General features: G+C 41.8%; 1 protein-coding gene across 1 annotated transcript in view; it reads right to left on the bottom strand.

Annotated features, from left to right (window-relative positions):
- Nucleotides 1-11,414: 11,414 nt before the first annotated feature.
- Nucleotides 11,415-19,397, bottom strand: part of SERINC5 (serine incorporator 5) — a 58,848-nt gene continuing 50,865 nt past the window's right edge. Inside the window, exons 10-11 of the mRNA XM_077759836.1 lie at nucleotides 18,552-18,745; nucleotides 11,415-15,991 (exon numbers count right to left, since the gene is read on the bottom strand). Of these exons, the coding sequence (XP_077615962.1) occupies nucleotides 15,844-15,991; nucleotides 18,552-18,745 (342 nt within the window). The 3' untranslated portion in view covers nucleotides 11,415-15,843. The remainder of the gene's footprint in view (nucleotides 15,992-18,551; nucleotides 18,746-19,397) is intronic.

Genomic DNA, 19,397 nt, shown 5'->3' with positions numbered 1-19,397 from the left:
GATTTCAAAGCCCAATGTACTGTCCTTCAAGTAATGGGGCTGAGTCTCCCACCCTGCAGCAAGCTCTGGATAGGCTTTGCTTTTTCCCATGTAGGTGGTCTTCATCTATTTTACACTGTACTTCTTTTTCAAGTAGATTTAGGGCTCTGAGATAAATAACATGCTAGTTGTTTTCAGTCACATGAATTATTCACACTAATTCTTATAATAAGAAGGGACTTTTTATATAAGGAGGGTACAAGAGTATTTTGTGGAACCTCAAGTTCAGGAAAGCATCTGAGCCACAAGAAGACCCTAGAACCAGAGTCTGGAAAACCCACCAGAGCTCTCTAACTATCTTGCATCTTGTCTTAAAAACCTTTCTTTATCCAGGGACACCTGGGTGGCTCAGTCGGTTGGGTGGCCAACTTCAGCTCAGGTCGTGATTTCACAGTCTGTGGGTTCGAGCCCCATGTTGGGCTCTGTGATAGCACCTCAGAGCCTGGAGCCTACTTCAGATTCTGTGTCTCCCCCTCTCTCTGCCACTCCCCTGCTTGCTCTCTGTCTTTCTGTCTCTTTCTCAAAACTAATAACCATTAAAAATTTTTTTAAATCTTTATCTTGTCTTATTGAAAACAGGCTACTTTCTCTATTTCTCTGGTCCACATGACAAAAAAAATGTGACCATGGACATGGCCTGTGTTTAACAGAGATTGGCAACCTGTAGAAAGACAACTGCCCCCCCCTCACCACCCACCCCCCATCCTGATTACAAATTCTAGGGGGATGGACACAAGCCAGACCACCTTGGGTCAAGTACCATTCTAGAATAATTCATCAACTAAATCCCCAACCCCCTAACACAGGCAGTGAGTGGCTGTGGTCAGTCTTGTTTATGAATGCGGCAGTCAGCCCATCCTTATAACCTTTTAGAAGGAAAGGCTAGGATGAGGACAGTTTCCAGAGAAAATGTAGAGGAGCAGACAAGCCAAAAGGAGTTTACCCCATTCTTGATAGCACAATGAGATAGTAGTTACCTGGTAGTAGACTCTGTCCTTCCCAATTTCTCAGAATTACTAACAATGTGGTATGGTAAGATTTCTTTATGAAGCCATTCACCCATCCATTCATTTAACAAACAGCAATTGCACGACCCAATATTACACCAAGTACTTGGTACACAATGGTGATAAAAACTACAATCTCTGCCCTCTTGGAGAAGGCGATACCACCATGTAAGTAGAAAATTGCAATACTGTATAAAAGCTATTTAGTCTAAAATCCAAATCAGATCGGGGTTGGGCTGAGGAGGAGGCTGTCAAGAAATTCTTCCTAAAGAACATGATACCTTAATGGAATCTTGAAAATTAGTGTGGTTGATAAAAATAGGGGAATGAAGAGTGTTCCACGTAGCAGCAAGGTTCATTGCCAAGGAAGAGCATTTGGGGAAACCTAAAGTAGTACAGAAAGGTGACACTCTCACTCGGGGTGAGAGTATTGTGAGGGAGACTAGAAAAGGGAACAGAGATGAGATCTGAAGGGACCTGAAAACTATAAGCATTTGATGAAGGCGATGGACTTCGTATATATAGGCATGACGTAGGTAACTTGTGTTACCTTCTTGAAAGTTCAGCATGGCTTGTAATAGATTGGGAGTATCCGAAGATGGAAACTTGCAGGTGGGCAGTTGCACTAACCTTGAGGTGGCCAAGGTAAACTAAGACTGTGGCTTTGAAGATGGAGAAGAGAAAGTGATTCAAGAGATGTCACTGCATGGGTCAAGAAAAGGCCAAGCAGTGGGTGCGGTGGTGAAAGAAAGATATATAAATGTAGTTATTACTTGAAATAATAGAAAAAAGATTAAGAGATTGATTCTATCAGCATTTATTGACCAGGCACACGAGGCTGAATCATGAGTCTTCCCGTAAATTTAGTCTAAAATTTGTTCAGTTCAGAAACTATCGGAGTGAGGAGGAGCTTACAGGTCAGCCATCAATGTGGTCTTCTGGGTTTTCTTGTTTCCATGGGACAAAGAGGAAGAAAAAACGTCAGGGTTATTGTAATGAAAATTCAGTTAAATACAATGCAGAACCAAAACGGTGGGGGTGGGAGGAGAACTGATAATTTGATTGAGTCTCAACCAAGTAGAACTGGGACAAAAATGACCAACTAGGCAGAGATCCAATTTGGATTATAAAAAGCTAGTTCATCAATAAGATCAGTACTGACTATAAAATCAGAAGCAAATGAAGGGTCAATGAAGCACAAAAGTTTTGCTGTGATGCTATGCAGTAAGATCCAAACTGTACTAAGTATGAAATTTCCTGCCAAGGAGAAATATAATCTTCCCTGGTGGCAAAAGTCAGAATTTCATAACTAACATCAGCTACATAACCACGAAAGAATGTATCTTGTAATACAAGATGTCTGTAAGCTATCATGAGACTATGCCCTCCCCACTAATTAACTAACATTCATCATTTACTGATTGATATATTTAACAAACACATTCCATTTTGTAGCCATGTTCTTATTATGCGACAGGTTGAATAGAGATATATCTAAAATGTAAGCTTGCCAACATTCATTTTTTCCTTCGATGTTGTGACATTTATCTTTTTGTAACAGTTGCACACATATCACCGTCCCTGTTACTAAAAACAACCAATTACTTATCCACTGCCTTTTTGCCCAAATAAAATTTATAAATTTTAATCTGGCTACCAAATACATTTTTTTTATGTTTTTATTTTTGAGAGACAGAGCATGAGTGGGGAGGGGCAGAGAGAGAGGGAGACACAGAATTGGAAGCAGGCTCCAGGCTCTGAGCTGTCAGCACAGAGCCCGACATGGGGCTCAAACTCACCACCATGAGATCATGACCTGAGCTGAAGTCAGATGCTTAACTGATTGAGCCACCTAGGCGCCCCTACATTTTTAATTAAAAACTTTAATTTAAGGGGTGCCTGGGTGGCTCAGGCAGTTAAGCATCTGACTTCAGCTCAGGTCATGATCTTGCAGTTTATGAGTTGGGGCCCCACATCAGGCTCCATGCTGACAGCTCAGAACCTGGAGCCTGCTTGGATTCTGTGTCTCGTTCTCTCTCTGCCCCTCCCCTTCTCCTCCTCCTCCTCCTCCTCCTCCTCCTTCTTCTCTCTCTGTCTCTCTATCTCTCAAAAATAATAAATGTTAAAAAGAACAACTTTAATTTAAAATGTTTAATCTGGCCACAGTATCTGGCTACATTCAGTATAGAAATTTCCAAAGAACAAAATTAAAATCATTTACTTCTAACACTCAGAAGCAATCAATTCCATAAATTAGGACATATTGGCAGCATGTGTGACAGAAAAAAAGGAAAATGTAAGAAATTTTTTGAAATCTCCTGATTCCTGGGGCACCTGGGTGGCTCAGTTGGTTGAGTGTCCAACTCTTGATTTCGGCTCAGGTCATGGTCTCGGGGTCATGGAATTGAGCTATCTGCTGGGTTCTGTGCTCAGTGTGGAGCCTGCTTGGAATTCTCTCTCTCCTTCTCTCTCTCTACCCCTGCAACCCCCCCATGCTCTCTTTCTCTATCTTTCAAAATAAATAAACATTAAAAAATTTAAAAAGTAACATCTCCTTATTCCCCTATTATAGTAGATTGTATTATTATTCTAAATATTTGCTCTCCCGCCCTTGAAGGGATATATTACTTCCCTGTCTCATTACATCAGCCCTGGGTGTGTGACTTGTGTGCCCTCCTTGTGGGAGGGTTATAGGTCCCCACCCTGCTGACCTCAAGAGTGGCCACAGGACTTGCCTTGGGCAACGTAATGGTAACAGAAAGTGTGTCCCACCTCTGAACAGAAAATTTGGGAATCACCACATGGTTGTGCCATCTTCTCTCTTCCAAAAGACCACAGCAGGGGAGAAAAAATAATTTCCCTTCGACTCTTCTAAGTTCTAAACTGTGGCCCCTATAACAGAAGAGATTAAAAACAGAACAAACAGAAGTTTATTGACATCTCATAGGAAAGGAAAAGGAATTTTCACTTTACTCTTGAGTTCTTGGTTGAGACTTATGCTAATGATAGATTAGCAAGAGGAAAACAAACAGAAGTATATTAATGTGTATATTTCATGTACATATGGGAGATATTCAGGGGGAAAAGGAGTAACTCCCGGACATGGCTTAGAATTCAGGCTTAAATACAATCTTGATAGGAAAAGGGATGAGGGGTGGGACGGGATGCAGGCCTCATAGGGAGAGTAAAGGATCTTTAGGAAAGATGAATGGGCCCTTAGGTGAATGGATGGGAGGTATGATAGTTTGGGACAGTTGTTCTGGGTGTGGTATCACCGTCTAGTCTCTCCTGCGATGAAATTCAATCCTGCCTGGTTGATGAAAATCCCAGGGAGGAATTTATAATAACTGAGTTCCTTTTGGAGGATCTACCTTTACACAAACAAGGAGAGTTGAGAGAAATTTTCTCCCTGCATTTACTGTGTTTAAAGTTCCTACAGCTCAAAATAATCAATATGCCCAAGTGACATGTTTGCTACCCATCATTCTATACCTCGTGTATACATGAGAGATACGCAGGATAAAATAAGTAACTCTCAGAAATGGCTTACAACTCAGGCTTAAATAACATCTTCAGCTAAAGACAAAAGTAAGGGGAGGGGGAGGTCATGTATGGGCAGGTAACCAGAAATAGCACAGCAAACCAGCGTAAGGTTTAAAGTTTAAGTCAGTGTCTCCTCCATTGTTGTCTCCTGGGATTAACATTTATTTGTCCTTCCTGGTGCAGAGAGGATGAGGGATAACTTTGTAATTTTATGCCCTCCTTTTAGGTAAATAAGGAGAGAGTAGAGCTTTTCTTCTGTTTCTTCTCAATTACCTTCAGCTCACAATAATCTTTATGCCAAAGTGGCCTATTTTGGTGTGACACATTCTGTCACACTTCATCAGCAAATGGAGCTATTCCCAAGTAGAAGCTGCTATATCAACCTGGCTCCCAGAGTGAAGAGAACTAAGCAGATGGCCCTCAGCTGACAAGTAACCTGAGTAAAAACAGAATTTTGGTCAATGTGAATCACTGAGACTTCCAGAGTTGCTCATTACCACAGAATAACTAAGCCTATGCTGACTGATAACCCCAGTGTCAATGTAGTTTTTACATCTGAAGACAGCTTTCACACACTGTGATAAATAAGTTGAGGGTCAACTTACATTTTATATATTTAAATAATGTATTTTAAAACTTAATTTCTTTTTTATTTGTTAATTTATTTTAAAATTAATTTTCTGATTGAAATTTTTTCCCTTAAGTAGTTTATTGTCAAGTTGGTTTCCATATAACACCCAGTGCTCATCCCTACAAGTGCCCTCCTCCATGCCCATCTCCCCCCTCCCCCTCTCTACCACCCCCATCAGCCCTCAGTTGGTTCTCAGCATTCAAGAGTCTCTCATGGTTTGCCTCCTTCCCTCTCCCCAACTATTTTTCCCCTTCTCCTCCCCCATGGTCCTCCGTTAAGTTCCTCCTAATCCACCTATATGTGCAAACATATAGTATATGTCGTTCTCTGCCTGACTTATTTTGCTCAACATAACACCCTCAAGTTCCATCCATGTTGCTACACATGGCCAGATTTCATTGTTTCTCATTGCCATGGAGTATTCCATGGTATAGATAAACCACATCTTCTTGATCCATTTGTCCATTGATGGACACTTAGGCTCTTTCCATGTTTTGGCTATTGTTGAGAGTGCTGCTATGACCATTGGGGTACATGTGCCCCTATGCATCAGCACTCCTGAATCCCTTGGGTAAATTCCTAGCAGTGCTATTGCCGGGTCATAGGGGAGGTCTATTAATTTTTTGAGGAACCTCCATACTGTTTTCCAGAGGGGCTGCACCAGTTTACATTCCCACCAACAGTGTAGGAGGGTGCCCGTTTCTCCACATCCTCGCCAGCATCTAGAGTCTCTTGATTTGTTCATTTTAGCCACTCTGACTGGTGTGAGGTGTATCTCAGTGTGGTTTTGATTTGTATGTCGCTGAGGATCAGTGACGCTGAGCATCGTTTCGTGTGTCTATTGGCCATCTGGATGTCCTCTTTGGAGAAGTGTGGAGTTTGGGGAGTTCCTTATAGATTTTGGATACTAGCCTTTTATCTGATATGTCATTCGCAGCTCTCTTTTCCCATTCTGTTGGTTGCCTGTTAGTTTTATTGATTGTTTCCTTTGCTGTGCAGAAGCTTTTTATCTTGATGAGGTCCCAATAGTTCATTTTTGCTCTTGATCCCTTGCCTTTGGGGATGTGTCAAGTAAGAAATTGCTGTGGTTGAGGTCAAGGAGGTTGTTTCCTGATTTCTCCTCTAGGTTAGAACTTAATTTTTAATCCTTTTAAACTCATGTAATTTTATTTTCAAATTGGTGAATTCTGTGTTAATACTTAATTATCCAATTTCATTTGGTTTTGACTAATAAATTTATAAGACTAATTGGCTAATAAGGCTTATAAATTTGATAAAGTGCACCCCAATATTTATCAAATTTTTAAAATTAGGTTTTACAAAGTTCAAAGTACAATCTAATAAATTTGATTTTATCAAATTTCTTCAAATTCCAAAAAAAGTAGATTCACATTCCTATAGACTAAATCTTTCTAAACATTTAAAACACACTAAATCAAGGGCACTTGGGTGGCTCAGTTGGTTAAGCATTCAACTTTGGCTCAGTTCATAATCTTGCAGTTCATGAGTTCAAGCCCTGCACTGGGATTTCTGATGTCAGCACAGAGCCTGCTTCGGATCCTGTCCCCCTCGCTCTCTGCCCCTCCCTGTCTTGTTCTCTCTCTCTCGGCCCCTCCCCCTCTTGTTCTCTCTCTCTCTTTCAAAAATAAATAACTTTTAAAATAAAACACACTAAATCCAAAAAGTTTAACCATGTAAATTAAATAAATTAAAACTTAAACACTTAAACATTGACTTCAAACTTAATCACCTATATCTTCTTATGAATTATTGATATTATAATTCTAATTAATCAGTTTCTTTACTCACTTTCTCACCCTAAAGAGCAGAAAAGCACACTACATACTGTAATGATTACAAAACTAATTTGGGGGTAAAATCCATTATTAGACATAGCTTAGCTTGTCATCATAGTCTTTGAAAGTATTATTGTTTACTGACGATTACAAAATATTCCAGACCCTTATATTTCCTGCCCTCAAATATGCAATGTTCTTCTCACCAGGGAACCCTGAGCCCAACTTGGTTTTCTGCCTGGAATGTACAGAAGATTGATCAGCAAAGTAGCCCCTGGGGGCCACAAAGCAAAAGCCAGAAATTCACAATAAACTTTGGCCTGACATCCTTGAGATGCTAAACCAAAATCTCAGGTGTTTAAGACCCTGAGGTCCAAGGGGTTACACAAATGCAATTTCTCACCAATATAATTGTTATACAAATAGAGAAGCCAAGAGAAAGCTGTACAGGTAAAAAGGAAAAACTGACCTAAAGGGGTGATGGGGGCGGGGGTCAGGGAGAGGGAAGAGGGGTAGAGAGAGGGAGATTTGGCCACCTCTGTAAAAACAATTGCATTTAGTAAGAATTTTATGAAAACTTACCCTTTTTCCTCACGTGTAAAATTAGGGTTAGAACAGTAAGGCCCATAGGATCTTTGTGAGCATTATGTCAGGCACAAAACAAGGGCTCTGTAAACATGAGCTACCATTATGGTTTTAAACTGGAATTCCATAAGGGATTAGAGCTGGGGGGACTGGATGACACAGGACATGTAGAAGCCCTTCCTTGCCCTCTCCGCCTCCCCCTTCTCTTTCACAACTCTTCCTCGGCATGTCCGCTTCAGTCCTGTAGCTTTCCTGTAATTCGGCTGCTTCCCTGTGTCACTAACAACATCTTTGAGTTTCTCACCTCTTCGGCTCAAGACAGCAGCCACTCTATAGCTGTACTTTCAGTTCTAAGCCCAAATTTTGGGAGGGGTGCTGCCATGAAGATAAGAGATGAACACGTGGTTATGTTTGCTGGGTGTGCACGCTTGTGTGCATGTTCTGACAAAGACCCTCTCTCCTCTGGGCCCTCTTCTTGACTAGGCCCGGGCCTTCTGTGTCCATCTTCTTCTTGCCGGGCCTGCACAGCCCCATCTTAGCAAGATTCTCCCACCCTTGACACCTGCTCATGTTTTTCACCCCTCACCTTCGATGTACAAATCCTTGGCCTGCCTTTAGCAAGTGTCTTGTTTAGGTCAGTTTAGCAAGAATACTCTACACCTGATAACTCCTCTCATAATTTCCATCTACTGACCCTCTCCTTCTGCTTCTTGGCCACACATCCCCCACTTATCCTTGTTGTGTTCAGAGTTGAGTATATTAAAACATAAACTGAGGGGCACCTGGGTGGCTCAGGCGAGGCACCTGAGGGGTGCCTGGGTGGCTCAGTTGGACCAAAGCGTCCGACTTTGGCTTAGGTCATGAACTCATGGTTTATGAGTTTGAGCCCTGTATTGGGCTCTGTGCTGACAGCTCAGAGCCTGGAGCCTGCTTCGGATTCTGTGTCTTCTTCTCTCTCTCTCTCCCTCTGTCCCTCCCGTGCTCATGCTCTGTCTCTCAAAAATAAATAAATGTTAAAAAAATTTTTTTTAAAAATCAGTATTAAAAAAAGATAAACTGAGACATATTTAAAAATTTAAGAGTTTGAGTAAAAGTGGATTAAAATTGGGCAGCATCCAGTCTAGCAGATAGAAAGGAGCTTTGAGGAGCAGTATGAAATGGAAGACACAGACAAAAGGGAGCAGGGACTAAGAAGTTAAACCAGGGAAAAAAGTGGAGTGGTTATTACATGGTCATTTTCCTTTGGGGGGATGGCAGGGTCAGTGAGGCAGATTCGCTAACAACTGCTGATCATGTGATTCCTGATGAACTGGCTTATGATTCCTGATTAAACAGTGTAAGGTTTTTGGGAGAACCAAAACAAAGTCTCCATTTGGCAATGTGAAGCATAAGCAACTCCATTTGGGGTCTGCCATCTTTTTTTTTTTTTTTTAATGTTTATTTATTTTTGAGAGGCGCAGAAAGAGAGGGAGACAGAGAATCCGAAGTGGGCTCTGTGTTGTCAGTGCAAAGTTGGACTCAAACCCACAACTGTGAGATCATGACCTGAGCCTAAGTATAATGCTCAACCTCAACTGACTGGACTATCCAGGTGCCCCTGTGGTCTTAACTGCCCGATCTCGGCTCTATTGCAAAACTCCAACTGTAATAGTCCCAAATAAAATCTTCCTTACTGTTTTAACAAGTGTCAGAATAATCTTCTTCTTTAACAGTTCACACACACACAGAGGATATGGATTACACTGCAATATAGTTTTGTAAATTATTTTTCATTTAATAACATACCTGAACACATTCAGTGAAATACTTTCAACAGCACTGATTTATTACTTAACATTTCTAAGATGCCACAAGTGAAATGTGGCCTCAGGGTCAAGATAAAATCCCTCTCTCCTAAGACCTCAGAAAGATTTAAGAGAGTGATTTCCAGATCCTTCTGGCTAGACGAAAGGGTGCCTGCAAGAATAAGGGTATTGTCACACAGCACTCTGACCTGCAGTCCCAAGTAGAGGACATGTATCTGGAAAAGACCAGCAGAGACAGTTTTTGTCTGACATAGTGAATCCCACGGAGATTCACAGAAAACACAATGTTTTTAAGAGAACTGGACAAAAGCACCACCAGCTTAAGCTACAAGACAAGAACCCAATTCAACCTACAGCCACTGACTAAACTCCCACTGAGTTATGGGCAGGACTCAGGATAAGCAAATGAATTAGCTAGAAATCAGGCCTTATGGAAAAGAAAGGATGATCTGGAAGGCGGTGCTAAGAACTAAGTCAGTCCACTTGTCGATGATGCTCCCAGGAGTGGTTCCTTGGGTGTGGTTCTGTGAGTCCAGAGACACGGTAACTAAGAAAAGTTATCTGCCTCTTCTGATCTTAAGTACGATGATGAAAGGAACAAGATAACTATAATGGACATTCCCTTTCAAACCATGGAGATGAGTATATGTAAAACTCAGTGAAATCTCAATAAGATAATTTAGTTAACACGGTCAAGTGCTTCTGACAAGCCAAGTAAGGTAAGGACATTGGAGTTAGCAGCAGAGGTTGCCAATGGCCCCAAAAAGCAGTTTCAGGGAAAAGGTGTATTGTATGTAAAGCCTTGTTGCAAAAGAGTTAAATTCAATAGTGAAAGGAAGAAATGATGGCAACAGTAGAAGCAGAGATTTTGGATATTCCTGAATTCCCATATAAAAAGAGGAATTAGCACAACCAAAAACACACAGACAACATAATGCAACAAAAAGTGGTGGACCCTAAAGTGCACATGAGCCAGAAGACCTGAACGGTATCAGCTTCTACATGGGAAGAAGCCAAAGTGGGGAGGAAATGAAGCAAATGACAAATTCACAGAGACAGAAAGTAGAATAGTGCTCTCCAGGGGCTGGTGGGAAGTTGCTGTTTCATGGGTGTAGAGCTTCAGGTTTGCAGGATGAGAAGAGGTCTAGAGATTTGCTGCACAACAGTATGGATGTCCTCAACATTATTGACAGTACACTTTGGAATGGTTAAGATGGTCAATTTTATATTATGTGATATGCAAAATTAAAAACTCAGGAAACTAACCTCACATTTAAAAAAAAGACTAGAAGAATCAAGATTAAATTTCATGCAAAGATATTTTAATAAGAATAGAAATATTATACCATGCTACTAAAGAAAACTTTTAAAACTGGGGCACTTGGGTGGCTCAGTTGGTTAAGTATCCAACTTCACTCAGGTCACGGTCTCACACTTCATGGGTTTGAGCCCCACATTGGGCTCTCTTGTCAGTGCAGAGCCCTCTTCAGATCCCTCTCTCTCTACCCCTTCCCGACTCATGTTCTCTCAAAAAAATAAACACTTTAAAAAAAAGAAAAAGTTTAAAAACCTACATAAATGAAACATTACCTTGATCAGCAGACTTAATGTTATACTGCCAATTCTCCCCAGATTAGTCTAATGACACAATGCCATCCCAATCAAGCCTACAGTTTCAAAGAAAATATAAAAATCCTAGAAAAGCCAAATACTGAAAAAGACGGTCCACGTCGGAAGACTTGTACTACCTTCCTAGAGACTTACTCATATTTAAGATAGTACAGCACCACCTAAGAATGAGAAGAAAAAAGCAAGGCCCCAGAAGCTTTCAAAGGTGAAGGAAACAAAAAACTTGGGTTTTCGTGCTTATTTTCATTCTCAAGAATTGGAATAGACTCTATGAAGCTTGAGAGAAAGCTGATTAACATTCGAACACTTTGGAAAACACCACCTAGAAGACTTCAATTACTAAAAAAACCCAAAACACACACACAAAACAACAACAATGTAGTTTTCCATTTTAAATTTTATTAAAGTACAGAGTTAACAAGTTTTGAGTTTTCTACATAGGAAACGACTGGTCAACTTCAGACGCTTCATAGAAAAATTCGCATTCAAAAAACAAATACAAACCCACAGTTACCTTTGTGTCTAGAGGGTAGAAAATAACTTTTTAAAAAGTTACCAAAACTATAACGATATCCAAGACTATTATAAATTTCAAACAGTAAATTCACCACACATAATACGTTTCAAATTCTAATATAGCAAAACATAACCACATAATTTGGCTACAGCTAATTATTTCACAATAGTTTTTAAAAAATTAACAAAGTTATGACTATAAAACTTTTGTAGAATTTTTTTGCAAAGTAAAAAAAGAACTTAAATCTTTAATATAGGAAAGCAAAACAATCCTCTTAAATTTCTCATAAATAACTCTCAAGACATATATTACACATCTCTTGCAAGCTTTCTTCACCTGAGAGAATTTCCCAGGATCCTTCACCCAGAGGATTACCTTAATGATTTCTTCATTTTACTCACATAAATATGATTAAACCCCTTTAGATGTAGATTTGGACATAGGCATTTTTAATCTATCCTTACCCAATTGATTTTTTTCTGAAGGAATTTTGCCTAAAAACAAACAAACAAAAAACCCTCTTTGGTAAAAGCCAAATATTTCCTCCTTTCAAAACCAATGCCTCTGCGAATGATCTACCGATGAAGGAAATCTTAAAAAAGAGAAAGTTCTTTAGAATGACCAGCATTAGTTTGAAAGATCTGTGTCAACAGCTCTCCAGTCCTGTAAGACAGGTTCAACATTGGAGAGCCCACCTCTGCCTGAAATGCAACACTAAAGTGTCTGAGGCTTTACAAGCATCTTAAAGATGGCGGGATACATGATGGCCTTAAGAACAAAGCAGAGGGAGTTCGTTCTATCAGGAGAATATTCCACAGCGAATTCCATGAGCAGACTGGCTACTGCACTGTCCTTGATTAAGGAGGACCCAGCGTTCTCTCTGGACATGCAGGGCCTTAGCCCAAATCGCTTTCATTCCCAAGAGGAGTAGAATACAAATGTAGGCCAAGATGAAATGCTATTTAGAAAGGCAGTCAGAGGAGGAAAAAGCCAAGGCAGCTTAAACACAGGCTCTGGAATTCCCTTTGCAGGGTAACATGAAGCACCAGCACCAATGGTGGTAAACTTCTGGCTAATATTAAATAAGTACATAATCTTAAATAGGGAGAGGGGGACAATCGGGGGGTGGGAGTGGGATTAGCCCTGCATGAAGGTCATCCAGAAGGAAGGCTCCTCTGAGGAACTGGAAATAAACAATGAGGTGTGGGGGTGCAAATGGCAGCGGTTCCCCAAATCTCCAGTAGCCCCACCCTCCAACAGCTCACAGGCATACAGTCCATCTACTCATGAAAGAGCCCCAAGTATCTCTGATGAACAATTCTTTCAAGCCATTTCCAAGAAACCAAGAGGACAAAAGGAAAACCAACTAGTATTACAAAAACTCAACCCAGTCTGGACGAAGTTGGGGTGTCGAAAGCCTTTGACAGAAATGTCTCTGGCCTTCAGCGAGGTGACGCATCTAGGTACACAGCAACTTTCCCAGAAGAATCCCTTCCCCCATTTAGTGTTTTTACTCATGAAAACGAGAAGGGAAAAAATTTCCACGTCGAAGGAACAGTGCAGAGGAAATATACACATAATGGTTTTTTAAAAACACTTCTTCCACTTTCATCGCTAAAGGAGTCTGACCAGCAGCTACGGGGAATGTAGTTTTTTAAATCGCGTACAAAATGTTGTAGGAAGCAAAATTATATGAATACGAGATCAGTGAGTTTATCAAACGAACACCATGACAGAAACTCAAAGCAATTGGCACAATTTTTCCAGTTTCTTAAATCACGATAGCACAAAAATGTAGGTTCTCTAAACCCACAAACATGGACTCATCACCTGAGTATTATTTATTACAATTAATAATCATTAAAGTCAACTTATTTATATGCCCTCAGTCCTTAGAGTATATCCACATCTCGCTCACTGTTCAGATAAACTTGCTTCAAGACTCAGTTGAGCATAAAAATCAGAGTGACTGCAACTCTTTCTCTCGTGTCAGACTAAACTTCAACAAGAACTTTGGGCCACAAACCAAGTTTTAAGCAGCTGGCAGCCACAGGACTGGCTGGGCCAGCTAAAGCAGGTGACTCTGAGGGCCCGGCCACAGGCGGCGAATGTCCTTTCCCTTTGTGTTTCCCTGAGCTTCTTTCTGCAGGGGAGTCCCGCCAACCAAGGGCAGCTAAGGAACAGCAGCCTTGTGGGCGGGACTGTGAGCTGCCCTGAGAACCAGTTCTGAAGTCACAGAACTGGCGGCTCAAGCCAGCTAGACTCCACCAGGCAGAAAACCACACCGAAACTAGTATCCCAGCCCCTGAGTCCCCAAAGCCAAACTCAGCTTACCCAGAAGCCCCGTGTTACTACCTCACTAGCCGCTGTGGCGGCTTCTGCCAGGGGGCTGTCACACACACAGCCCACTTCCTCAATCTGTCCCTGATGCACAGAGCTTGCAGTCCCACTAGCTTAACAGGGGCTGCACGCGGCGGCTGTCCATTTTGTGACTCCGGAGGAACTCTGAACCACCAATCTCAAAGAGCCTCTGGACTAAAAAAGTAAAGCGGATAAAGTTTACAAAACAAGGCCCTCACACATGCGTGAGTGCCTTTAAAAACGGAATCTCAAACATATAAATAAGGCAAGATTCTAGAGGAATTCATCCACTGAATTTATTTCCCTCTGGTTTTCCTGGGAGGAGGATAAAGGAGTAGAAATGAAGAATTTGACTAATTCCCCACACCAGTGCTTTGCACAGTGGGAACCAGTTCTGCCCAACTCATACAGTAGGGCACACAAAATACAGGCCATGTCTCTCCATTTTCAGACTCTCTGTGCCAGGGAGCTCGAGAGGACTCTTTCCACCCTGCGTGAGACCCTAACAGGAGCACCCCCACTGTATCTCCACTGGGGTTTCTAACGGCCTTTCCACTGAGAAAACTCTTCCATGACTAAGGACATCAACACTGAACATGGAAATCTTGGGCAGCTGCATAAAGTCATATCTCTTATCAGTGTTCCAAGTAGGTGTTTTGGAAATCTCCATGGATGTTGTTTATGGCTTAATTAAATACTCCTCCCCATACCGCACCCCCCAACCACCATTTCTTCTAACGATATTTGGCCACTTCTACAACTTGTATAATAGGCTTTTATCTCCTTGGTCCGGTTTGAGGGGCTGCCTGGGATCCTGACCTAAGCAATTCTACTCCAAAAAACCATAGTGGATATTAACACTGTGGTCACATTACAGATCCCGGAAATAAAAGCCCTTTTGTTCTTACAACTTCAAAGGCCTTGAGGAGGAAGAGAAACTTGTTGACTTTTATAACTGAAAGAGGGGCGCAGCCAGCTTCAGTCAAGAAGCAACTTTTCAGGTAAGGTCCTAAAGTATTATTACTATTAATACGTACAAACAAGTAAGAACTACAGAACTATAGCCCTCCATTGTTCAAACAAAGAAAACAACACGAATACTGCTCTATCACCATGTGAACACCACCACAAAAAAGGAATCATAATTATTGCAGTAACTCGGATCAGGGACGAAGAATACAGTGGGGACCACATGGTAGTGATGGCAAATTGTGCTTTTTCACATTATTAAGCAAAGATGCTGAGCCCAGAAAGGAAGAGGGGACTCTCTGGAAAGGGCAAGGGCAGAGAGCGAAGCTGTGATTCCCAGCATCACAGCTTCAACGGGCCACACTGGGGGGCCGGGAGGAAACAGCACAAGGGTGGAGTTACAAGCAGGTGCTTCCTCTTGGACCCTATAAATACCAAGTAGCTGGGAGCAAGGGGCCTGCAGGACGAGTTCTGTTTGCGGAGCCCACTGGGGATGAGACTCCCAGCGGAGGTGTGTGAGAGGGGTCTGTATTCTGTCAGGGGCTGAGGGCTCAAGATTTTGGCGTGTTTTTCTATACCAAGGATGAGAATGACAGGCCACACAAGAGAAGTTGTATCCCTGTGATCAGATGTCATGTCCCAAACCCTGTGCTGGTAAAAACATACAGAAGCAAAAGACTAGCCTAACTTCTATTCCAATTTTTAGGATTATGACACACACAAAATACATTATCACTCAGGATCAGCTTGTGTGAAAATTTCAATTCTTTTGGGATAAACTGATCATTTCTTTTTGCTTTTCAGGATTAAAAAGCTAATCAGGTGATTTTTTTTTTTTCTGAAGGCCTTTTCAGACCAACTCAAACCAGCATGAAGATGCCAGCTTTTCACAAAACACCAGACCTCTGGGACACTTGTTCAAAGGATGTCACTTCAGCCTGCAGGCCTGCTCAGATCCCCTTCACACGGAGAACTGCCGAGAGGGGCAGCAAAGGGGAGCGACCAGGGTCCCCAGGTATAATAGCACACACATCCAGCAAGAGGCCATCTTGACCCAGAAGATGGACCAGCTTCCGCTGAAGAAGGTTTCAATGTTGGCGCTTTCGTAGCTGTGGAAACAAGAGACCCGCTGTGGTCAGAGCAGGAAGAGAAAGGAGAAGGGGGGGGGGGGGAGGTATCTTCCAGCAGGTGTCTCCCTGCTTCCACCCCCTCCAGCCTTTCTGTTTTTTGTTTTGATTTCCTAACAGCTCAATTCAGATACGACTCACATCATTTCTCCACCTCCTCCATCCAGCATTCACTCATCTACTTTCTGTCTCTATAGGTCTGTCTATTCTGGACATTTCATAAAGATGGAATCATGTGGCCTCTCGTGACTGGTTTCCACTGAGCACACTGTGTTCAAGGTTTAACCATGTTACATCATGTATTCCTTTTTATGGCTGAATAATATTCCATTGCATGCATATGGCACATTTTGTTTATCTATTCATCAGGTAATAGGCATTTGTGTGGTTTCTCCTTTTCCCTACTATAAACGAGGCTGCTATGAACATGTGTGTTGAAGTTTTTGTGTAGACATACTTTGTTTTCCCTGATGGGTAGATATTTAGGATTAGAACTGCCAGATTGTGTCATAACTCTATGTTTAACACCTTGAGGAACTGCCAAACTGTTTTCCAAAATGATGGCACCATTTTACAATCCTACCAGGAGTATAAAAGTTTCCAATTTTTCCCACATTCTCGACAACATCTGTTATTTTCTGCCTTGTTGATTAAAGCTCCCTCCATCCTTTAAGCTTCCCACACCAAAACTTTCTAAGAATTATCAAAGCATTAGAAGCAGTAGGGACACATTAGAAGCTACCTCCTCCTGTCCCCCTCAGGATGTTCTGGAAAAATCTCCCCAGTGAAGCATTCCGCTGTCCCCACCATCCCCAAACTTCACCTGCTACTCCTCATTCCTCTTCCTCAGTTTACTCCCTAATAGTTATTAGCATTACCTGCCAAACTGTATTTGATTTGATTTGGAAGTCTGTGTCTTCCATTCGATTACAAGCCCTGCCATTTATAACAGTGTGGCACACGGGAGCCACTCACACAGTTGCTGAATGAATGGATAAAAGAAAGTACAATGAGCCTAAGTGCCTATCCTATGTTTATTCTGAGTTATAACAAATTATTATCTAACATAAACTTTGGATCAGTGAAAAGTGATTTGAAAAGAATTAAAAAGAATTTCTATGTGGTGATAGGGAAACAAAAAAACAAAATGAAACAAAAAAACCTTGAGGGGAAATATGTATAGTTGTCCTTATATTTAAAAAATGTCATAGGCTTGGGGCACCTGGCTGGCTCAATCAGTTAAGCATTTGACTCTTGATCTCGGCTTAGGTCATGAGGTCATGTTGATGAGATCAAGCCCCGTGCTGGGCTCTGTGTGGACAGCATGGAGCCTGTTTGGGATTCTTTCCTTACCTCTCTCCCTGCCCCTCCCTGGCCCGTGGGCTTTCTCTCAACATTTAAAAATTCCCAAACATTTAAAAATAAATAAATAAAAATGTTATGATGACACAGGCTTGTAAATGCATGGAAAACGAGTGAAAGAGTATGTACCATGTTACCAGTGGTTGTGGGGCATGGCAGTGGGGGGGCGGGGGGAGGACACTGTCACTTCCCATACTTCTAAGCTTCTATGTCAGTCTTTTAAAGAGAGATGTTTAAAAATTCCATAATAAAAGTATAAAATTTAGAAAGACAAACAAAATACAAAGTAGGAAAAAAAGGTATTTTCTCTTTCTTAAAAGGAAGACTGCTGAGGTGCCTGTCTGGCTCAGTCAGAAGAGCCCGCAACTCTTGATCTTGGGGTTTTGAGTTCAAGCCCCATGTTGGGTGTAGAGATTACTTAAATAAATAAAAACTTAAAAAAAAAAAAAAAGCAGATGCCTGCTTAGGAATTCCAAGTTCTGGGGCACCTGGGTGGCTCAGTCGGCTAAGCGTCCGACTTTGGCTCAAGTCATTATCCCGTGGTTTGTGGGTTCAAGCCCTGAGTCAGGCTCTGTGCTGACAGCTCACAGCCTGGAGCCTGCTTTGGATTCTCTGTCTCCCTCTCTCTCGGTCCCTCCCCCTGCTCATGCTCTGTCTCTCTCTTTCTCTCAAAAATAAATAAACATTTAAAAAATTAAAAAAAAAAAAGAATTCCAAGTTCTTACTCCATTACTATTATTGTGTTTCTTAAGACCACCCTCCATTACTATTATTGTGTTTCTTAAGACCACCCATATGCGTTTACCCTTTCATTCTCTCTTTTCTAAAAGGTTTTATTTTTAAGTAATCCCCACACCCAACATGCAGCTCAAATTTACAACCCTGAGATCAAGGAGTCATATACTCCACTGACTGAGCCAGCCAGGTGCCCCAACCTTTCATTTTCTTAAAGCTGCAGGGAGCATCGCCAGTTCCAAGGGTTAAGGGCATACCCACAGACTGTTGAGACCCCAGGACTGTTTCTGTGTAGGTGAGCACTCGGGACTTGGAGAGGAGTTAAGCCAACTCTAGGAGATCAGATTTGTGACTGAGTGGGCCTCTCAGCACTTAAAGAACAGGACTTCACTCAATTTTCTAAAGAATATCCCTTCTAACATGTCTAAGAAAATGGATCACTCACTTGAACCAGCTGGTGACAGTCATCATCACGTAGAGGGAAGCCAAAAAGAACACGAAGTGGAAATAGGAATAGCTATAGACGGTGCCTCTCTTCTCATCATAAATGACCCGCGGTCCCTCCTTCACGTTCTGCTGCTCTTCAGTGTCTGTGAATGACAGAGTGAGCACAAGCTCATGGAGTGAAAACTTGCACACCTGCTGAAGAGCCAAAAATTAAGGCCTCCATTAAGAGAAACCTCGGGCGGCACGTAGCCCCAGTCCCAGTCCCAGGAAAAGCCTCAGACTGTTCAAGGCTAAAGCCATCCTCAGACCGCCCTCAGTTCAGCTACTCAAAAAGAAAAAAAGAACCATTCCTTTTTTTTTTTTTTTAGTTTATTGTCAAATTAGTTTCCACATAACACTCAGTGCTCATCCCCACAAGTGCCCTCCTCCATGCCCATCCCCCCCTCCCCCCACATCCATCAGTCCTCAGTTTTTGTCAGCATTCAAGAGTCTCTCATGGTTTGCTTCTCTCCCTTTCCCCCACCATTTCCGCCCTTCTTCTCCCCCTTGTTCCTCCGTCAAGTTCCTCCTAATCCTCCTATACGTGCAAACATATGATATTTGTCCTTCTCTGCCTGACTTATTTCGCTCAGCATAACACCCTCAAGGTCCATCCATGTTGCTACACATGGCCAGATTTCATTGTTTCTCATTGCCATGTAGTATTCCATGGTATAGATAAACCACATCTTCTTGATCGATTCATCTGTTGATGGACACTTAGGCTCAAAAAGAACCTTTCCTATGGTCTGAGTCAAGGCTGGAAACTGCAGATACAAACTAGCTCCTTCCGCTTCTGTTTCTG

Source organism: Crocuta crocuta, unplaced genomic scaffold (assembly GCF_008692635.1).
Source record: "Crocuta crocuta isolate KB4526 unplaced genomic scaffold, BGI_CrCroc_1.0 scaffold162, whole genome shotgun sequence".
Classification (NCBI taxonomy): Eukaryota; Metazoa; Chordata; class Mammalia; order Carnivora; family Hyaenidae; genus Crocuta; species Crocuta crocuta.
Note: the sequence above shows the minus strand (reverse complement) of the source record. Positions and strands in the feature narration are given on the sequence as shown.